The following is an 8455-nucleotide window of genomic DNA, read 5'->3' as shown; positions in this document are numbered from 1 at the left end:
ACCTTGTAGAGTAACAACCAGCGAGGGCACAAATCACAACTAGAAATTGAAAAATTAGTGGGTTCCAGTTCAACTAACCCTAAATCCAATGAAACAATAATGCAACAACAGAAAATTATGAAATCCGGTAAAATTAAAGTTGCTCGTCTATAGAATGAAGAAGTACTAGCCTCACCAAGTAGTAAGACATTAGGATCAGCAAGCAGTGGAAAGAAATCATGGGTGAGCGAGGTCAAAGAAGAACTAGAGGTGCAACAAAAGTCAAATTCAATGTGGAATAGCTTTGACACAGCTAAAATAGTAAATGCATGTTACAAATTGGAATATGTTACTCCTAGGAAACAAGGTGAGTCCTCAATTGGAGAAATTGACTGGGATGTCATTAGTTCTGAAATAGCATATTGGGGGAATGCTATAATTTTTTATGTCCTTGGGGAACATCCTCCTTTTGTGGTTGTACAAGGATACATTTAGAGGTTATGGGGCAAGCATGTGATAGATAGGATTGCTATGCTAAAGAATGAAATGATTGTAGTTAGATTTGAAACTGAGATAGCGAAACCGGAGGTGATTCAAGGTGGTATCTTCCATTTTGACAACAAACCTCTCATAGTCAAAGCATAGACACTAGATTTGGAATTCACTAGAGAGGAGTTACAGACTGTTCCAATATGGATCAAGTTTCCAGGTCTGGATTTCAAGTACTGGAGCCCTAAAGGATTGAGAAAAATTGGTAGTTAGGTTGGTAAACATATGATGGTAGATCACAATACAGAAAATAGAAATGGACTAAACTTTGCAAGACTGCTGGTTGAGGTGGAAATGGATGCCAAACTTCCAGATGTGATATTGTTCAGGAATGAGAAGGGTAAGTTGGTTGAATAGAAAGTTAGCTATGAATGGAAACCTACTCTATGTGGCCATTGCTCAAAGTATGGTCATACAGAGGAGATATGTAGATTGAAGAAGAAAGCACCAAAAGTCCTAAATCAAAATGAAGAAAATAGAGTGAAGCAGGGGGGAGGGCAAGCAGATGTAAGGAATGAACAACCTCCTATGCCAGGGGTTAGCAAATTACAGGAAGGAGACAAAGGAAAGTACCATAGTTCACCTACTAAAACTGGTAACATACAAACAACTGGGAAAAATAAGACAGTAGAGGGGTCAAGTTGGCAGTCTCCACTCAAATATGGCAAGGGTATGGCCAAACAGAGTTACATAGATGGAGAGTTCGAACTCCTTTTAGGTGCTACATAGGAATGATACACGGGTAGAGTGTTATAAAGGAGAAACAATGCCAAATGTGGGAGGACAACATATTTCTCAATTGGGGAATTGATAGTCTACTTAGTTGGAATGATAGGGGACTCAATGCCCCTAATAAGCAAAAGGAGGTTAAGCTCCTTTGCAATGTAGAAAAAGTTGGCTTAATAGGCCTACTTCAAACAAAAATAAAAAAAGACAAACTAAATGGCATAGCAAAAAAGTTGTTTCTTGGTTGGGAGTACTTATCCAATCTGGAAACTCATTATAATGGTTGAATATGGATAACATAGCGACCAAACTACTATGTGATAAAACCAGTTCATATATCTCCTCAGATTGTGACATGTGAGGTTTTGGAGTTATGGAAAGATTTGGTGAGGCATATTAGGGGTTGTACTAAGCCATGGCTAGTACTGGGAGATTTTAACTTAGTGTTACACTCAACAAATAGGATTGGAGGGAATGCAGTAACTTGGGCAGAGATGATGGATTTCCAGCAATGTATGCAAGAAAGTGGATTGATGGAAATGCCTACTCAAGGGAACAGATATACCTGGAATGACAAAAATGATGAGCAGAGAATCTTCTCAAATATAGATTGGAACTTTATGAATGGTGAATGGCTTGATAAAATTCCAACTTGTAATACTAGATTCCTTGCTAAGGGAATTAGTGACCACATCCCGACTTAGGTATCCTTTACAGATGGAGAGTACAAAAATAGAGGTTCATTTCACTTTAATAATATTTGGGTACAACATCCTCAATTTAATGCAATAATTAAAGAAGGATATACAATGTACAGAGTGGTGCAAAACCTAAAGCTATTGAAGAAGAAGTTAAAGAGACTATTGTTGATACCCAATTTTTTTCTATATGTTTTGAATATGCATAAAAGCTTTCAAAATAGCATATATATGCATACATAAGCATGCCCAAGGTTTTTATTGTTTTTCCCATAATTTTAAGGGTTTTAATTGATTTATTTTCTCCCCTTTTATCTATAAAATCCCAATAAGTATTTCCAAAATTATTGTTTTGATAATTCATTTTATTTAATTTCTATATTCATGCCAAACTATGGCTAGTATAATTTTTATGTATTTTTTACAATTACATTTGGTATTTTTAAAGCTAAATTGCATATAAGTGCAATGTTAGCTCATTTTTAGATATAATTATGTTTATATACATAAAATTGGATCTGTATTTTTAAATTTTTAATTATGTATTGTAAATCATTTTGCTACCTTAATTTATTTTTTAGAAATTACCTACTATTTTTTATAAATTAAATAGGGAAAAATTGGCTATTTAAATAACAGCCAAATTTGGCTTTCAATTATAGCCAAAATTGGACCCCTTTCTAGCCCAATTTCAATCCCAAATCACCTGACCCATACCCTATTAATCTTTACCCAAACTCGGAACCCACCTACCCATTTTAATCATGACCGTTGATCTCCCAAATCAACGGTCCAAATAATTCCTTTCCTTTTTAATTTTCAAACGACCGTTAACCCTAAGTCACTTTTCCAAAGGCGCCACCTTCAGATGCCCTCTCATCTCCACTCTTCTCTCAAACCTAACCCTAGACTCCTCCACTCACCTCCTTCTCTGGTCATCTCCTGTGACTATCTCTCAAACCCCAAGCCTCCAATGGTCACTCTCATTACCTTGCTCATCATCTCTAAGGCATTCAAGAGTCCTGGGCCATGTCGATTTGGACCTAGGGTTTCTGATTCTGTTGTTCGAGGCTTCTCTGGTGTGATTTTGGGCAAAATCACACCATGTGTGTTACGATTTATGAAGTTACAACAGGTTCTTTCGATTTCTACCTAGGTTTCCTTTTGAAACCCTAACTTTCTTCTGGATCTCTCAAATCTGTGTTATTTTCATGCTTTAAACATGTTTCCTTCTATGATTTGCTCATTCACGAGCTTTCTTCTGAAAGTTCTTTTACTCTAGACCGTTTTTACTTTCTTTGAAAACTAGGGTTTCTTCGGAATTCTTTCTATACCTATTTCAACCAATTTTTTCATGATTAAACCTTTTTCCCTTGTTTAGTTTGACCGATTTTATGTTCCTACTGCTTTTTAACTCGACTCTGTTAAAAGGCCCTATTTTTTAAAGATTTTTCTTTACTTGTTTCTGTGAGTTAGCATGATTCCCTTTACTTGACTTCTGTGTGTTAGCATGATTTTCTCGACTTTTGGTTCCATGTGTTGGAATGATTTCTTTGCCTTGGCTCTGCATGTTAGCTTGATTTTCTTTAGTCTTGTTAATCTCTCATAGTCACCATGCTTCGAATATGTCCTACTGAATCTCTAGCCTACTTACATCACCTCTATATGACTGTGCTTGCTCATCTCTTATTTCTTTCTGCCTATATAATTGACTTTATTTTATTTACTACTCCTGTTCATTCGTCTCTATTTATATGTTGAAACACGCAGAATCATGACCCCTCATGATTGATTCTGATTTTCCTTAACTGTTAGTAATTGAAAGATTTTCCTTCAAGGCCCTAGAATTCTACTCGTCTGTTTAAATTCACTGATTTTATAACCTTATTTACTATGATACTTAGTTTTACATAGTCATTCCTTAATTGGGTCTTTCTGAATTTGGTCCTAATCAACTACTTTATGCCTAATGGACTTTGGCTCCTTTCCTTGTTTAATTATGCACCGATTCCTCCTTTCCCCCTTATATGGTATTGAATATTTCCGTTTGACCTTTATTCCCCTAACTCAAGGAAGTACTTTCGTGATTCTCTAAGTGATTAATTTTGAGTTCTTAAATTAGTATACTGCTATGTTTTTTTACCTTATTCCACTACCTACTTTCAACTATAAATACCCTAAGTCTTTCACAAACGACACACACACTTGGCTTCCAAAAAACCCCTCTCATATTTAAAATCTCTGTGTTATTCTATTGCTATTAGCCGGCTGCAAGCCAAGGCTAATCATCTGTGCTCTTTGGTTCTTTCATTTTGCTTACTTCTATCTTCACTGGTATGTCCTAGTTTAATTTACAACCACAACAACAACATATTTCTTTTCTTGTTTCAGTTTCTTTTATTTCTAGCCTGCTTTTACTTATGGTTTTGTTGTGGAGTTTGTAGTTAAACATGCTACTATGAATCCCCTACCTTTAAGCTCATGTATTCCCTTGTGTGATTCAAGCATGTCTGGACAATTGTTTTCCATTACCTACGGTGCACTTACCATTTTGTGAATCCCAAATCCCTATTCCCCTCTAAGTGTTTATGTTCCTCATGACTGGTTTGTGATTATGCCAGTGTCAAGCTATCTCTGAGCATGTTCATATTAGTCCTAATACTCCTGTTGGGGTCATGTGTCTGTAGGCAATGTCTGTGTATCCCCAAACCCCTTAACCCCTGTGTGATTACTGAATACATTTAGATTCTATGAACTTGCTGTGTGTGGTCTTATCCTGAAGTGTTTGAACTCTGTTTACTATTCCAACCTCTTTCAAACAACCTCTATTGCTTTACTAATTGCTTTCAAAACAGACCTTTAAGTCCAGCCTTTAATAAACTTCTTTCAAACATGTGTCCTGCACTTTCACTCTACTCTTAGTTAATAAGTTCTGCCCCCTCAAGTATGTGTACTACCTTGGGATCCTCTTGAGAACCCTTGGAACTCTAGCATACTGAGGCTGGCTTTCGACACTGCACTGGTTCAATGCTTGGCTACTAAGTCTAGGTGTAAGCATTACCCCAGGTCCTTAAGACCCTAAGGGAACTTTGATACACCTAGACCCTGATTTGTCTGTGGAAATGAGGTTTGAAAGACCATTGGAGGCTTTAGAAAACTTGGGCCTGATTGCAGGCTCCTTATAGAATAGCTTCTTTGTTTTCTATTTCATTTATGTAATTCATTTGTTGGCCTGTAATATTTTGTAACCAGATATTCGGGGTAATTTAGTAAAAGGGGTGGGTAGATGCATACTTTGTGGGGTAATATGGGTAGAAATTCTGCTCGTAGGATTTTACTTTCAAATCTACCTGCTTTACTCAATAGAAAACATGTTCATAGGGTGTGCCTCTTGTTGAATCTGATTTTATTTTGCATAATAGACATCATGTCTATAGGTTTTTCATTTTTAATGTCATTTGCATCAGATATAAACCATGTTCATAAATCCTGCATTTGTCATGTTAGAAACTATGTTTCCAGATTCCAAGCCATTATGTTTTAAATCAATTCAAGTATAGATACCATGCCTATAGGACATAATTCCGATTCAATAAGTTACTGCAAATTGCCCAAAACCAGTAACACGCCTAGATACCATGCCTAAAGGGACTTCTACTCGCAATTATGTCTGATAATCTAATTAGCCTAATGACTCGATTTTATCTCACCTAGTTTACTTCTTAAAACTGGCCTTGTCAAGCGATAACTCTCTAAAACCGGTCCTTTCATAATTGCTTTAATCCCGTTAGATATTCTGCCTATAGGTATTGAAAGGATCTATTTCGAAAACTTGTCTGATTCTCCATTAACATAGACACAGTTCTGCATATAGGCAAGCCTTAGGGCATTTTCAAAACTTGCATTTCTCTGAAGCTGTTTCTGTCACTCGACGTCTCTGAATTCTATGAGGTCCTAGACAGCTAATAATGTTATGACTTCTATATCTGAAAGTGGTTTATTTTTGCATAATCACTTAGAAATCCTGCTTTAGGACTTTGATTACTAAAGACCTTACTTGTGGTTGAGTCGTGTTGCATGCATGCTTGTTTGCGGAGGAAACTATGAGCCTTTTAATTGCTCTCATAATGTGAAAGTCCTAGATGTTTTTTTATTGTCGCCTTAGAGTTTTGCCTTTAAAACCTTAGGGGTACGTCTAGAACTACCTAAGGTAGAGGTCCCGACTCCCTCTGAGACTATTAAGAAGGGACGGGTAGCAGCACGCAATAGGAATTAATGACCAAACACTCGCTTTGCATGACCAATAAAGGGATGGGAAGGGTAGACATGGGATATGATGACTACGCGTTAATGTCATGTGTAGCCCCTCATTGAGGAGTGTTTACAGGACATTACGTGGGGTAACCCTATAGGATAAACAACCTAGGACCCCTTCTTACCCCAAATCCTCTCCTTATTTAAAACTTTGTTTGTATAATTTGTTCAAACCTTTATTTCATTATTTGACTTGTTCCATGATCTTTACAATTTACTTGTTTATATGGACTAATTTGTAAATATAAGTTCAGTCGGGACCCGCAGTTATGGACCAAGAGGAGTGCCTAACACCTTCCCCTCGAGGTTATTTCGAGCCCTTACCCTAATCTCTGGAAATGCAAACCAACCCAAGAGTTAATTTCTCTAGGTGCCCTAATGCACCATAATCCGTTAGGTGGCGACTCTTCAAATACCCAATTCCCAAAAGGAAACGAATCATTACACCCCGTGAATGTCGAAAGCCGAACCTCCCTCTGCGAGGATGAGAAAAAGGGAAGGCGACAACATGGTGACTCTGCTGGGGATATCTGTAGTCTCTTATCATAACGAACTTGCTTTTACAAATTAGTCCAAGCATGTTTATCCCATACCCTGCTCCCTTATCTGGATTTAATTGTATATTTTGTTTTTTCAAGCATTTATGATTCCTTTATTACCTTGAAAACTGACTTGTCTCTTTGTTTTCCTTTTTATGTAACTGTCTTTTCAATTATTTAAATGTTGTATTTATTTTTTCCTACGTGAAAATACTTGCCTACATGTTATGAACTGCTGCATAAATCATGCTCCATATCATATTCCACTCGTGCGTCTCAAATCTTATAGCAACGCTTTAATGAGTGGTTGCGCTCTTTCTATTTGTTACCCTTAAATTTGGAAAGACTTATTTGCGGTAAATCTAGTCGATCAGCGGTGCAATAGATGGTTCCGTGCCTTCCCCCTCAAGTTTTCTGCTTGAGGGTACTAGTCTAAAACCCATAGAAACCTTACTTTGTTTAAATTGTGCATGCATCATGGTCAAACCTAGTTGGATCAGTTATGTTGTCCACATAATGATCCTTTAAGATAAGCCTTATCCAAAGTCCATCGGGTTTTCCATAATCCCAACGGACGCACTCACGTTCTGTGCATTAATTTGGAGAACTAAATGCCGATATGCGGATCGTAAATATATAAGTAGTCGAGTCCGGTGGGGGTAAGCCCTAACCCTTTTGTTTTGCAGAAAATGAGGCACGAAGTCCCCAGATTCGGTATGGTTAGTAATATCCCTCCATTGTTGCTAAATTGGTGGGAAGATCTTTCCTCAAGTGACAAGAAACATGTGAAAAAGTACCTGGGTTATTTGCCTTCCCTACTAGATATTGAACCAAACAAGAAACTGATCGAGGCTGCCACCCTATTCTGGGATAGTGAAAGAGTAGTGTTCCGATTCGGCGACATAGAAATGACACCGCTCCTAGAGTAAATAGGAGGACTTGCCGGGTTAACTTAGGACAGTCCCGGGCTTTTGGTACCAGAAAATCGTACAGGCAGGGAATTTTTGAAAATGATGGGACTGAAAAAGAATGTTGACTTAGTGTGCCTGAAGGACTGCTACATACCATTCGAATATCTCTACGAGAGGTATGTCCATAGCAAGTCCTTCCACATATGAGATCTCCCTCACTTCACTAGGTCGCATCTATCGTAGAGTGTTCGTGTTCATCGTGTGCTTTGTGGGGATGATAATGTTCCCAATGAAAAAGGGAAGAATCCACACTAGGTTGGCCATGGTCGCCAAAACTTTGATGGAGGGGATTAATGGGCAGACGTATACCATAGTACCCATGATCATAGTTGATATCTATAGGGCCCTGGAACGCTGTCAAAGAGGGGTCCAACATTTCGAGGGTTGCAACTTGCTGCTACAGTTATGGTTGTTGGAACATCTCTAAAAGGGTCGTTATCACCAAGAATTTCAGCGAAGAGATTGGAACAACCACATCGCTTTCAATCACCTTAAGAAGATGACCTACATTCTAGACATATTTGCTCAGCCAAAAAGTGTCAGCGAATGGGTAGAGTTCTTCGACAATCTAACCAAGGAACAGGTGCAATGGATGGTTGAATGGTTCTAATGGACGAGTTCATTATCAGGTCTAGGGATGCTCCGCATTTGGTGTTGATCGGGTTGAGACGAATATATC

At 37.9% G+C, this 8455-nt stretch overlaps 1 protein-coding gene across 1 annotated transcript; it reads left to right on the top strand.

Moving 5' to 3' along the window:
• Positions 1 to 1301: 1301 nt before the first annotated feature.
• On the top strand, positions 1302 to 1958 carry LOC142163387 (uncharacterized). Its single transcript, XM_075220668.1, has 2 exons — positions 1302 to 1421; positions 1557 to 1958. Exons 1-2 carry the CDS (start codon positions 1302 to 1304, stop codon positions 1956 to 1958), a joined length of 522 nt encoding a protein of 173 aa, XP_075076769.1.
• Positions 1959 to 8455: the final 6497 nt, after the last annotated feature.

The sequence above is a fragment of the Nicotiana tabacum genome, chromosome 8, assembly GCF_000715075.1.
Source record: "Nicotiana tabacum cultivar K326 chromosome 8, ASM71507v2, whole genome shotgun sequence".
In the NCBI taxonomy this organism is placed as follows: domain Eukaryota; kingdom Viridiplantae; phylum Streptophyta; class Magnoliopsida; order Solanales; family Solanaceae; genus Nicotiana; species Nicotiana tabacum.
Note: the sequence above shows the minus strand (reverse complement) of the source record. Positions and strands in the feature narration are given on the sequence as shown.

Excerpts from the sequence above, each read along its gene's own strand:
- LOC142163387 (XM_075220668.1), top strand. The coding sequence starts at position 1,302 with ATGTGGGAGGACAACATATTTCTCAATTGGGGAATTGATAGTCTACTT. Across the intron at positions 1,422-1,556 it reads TCCTTTGCAATGTAGAAAAA|CGACCAAACTACTATGTGAT; the intron begins GTTGGCTTAATA and ends TGGATAACATAG.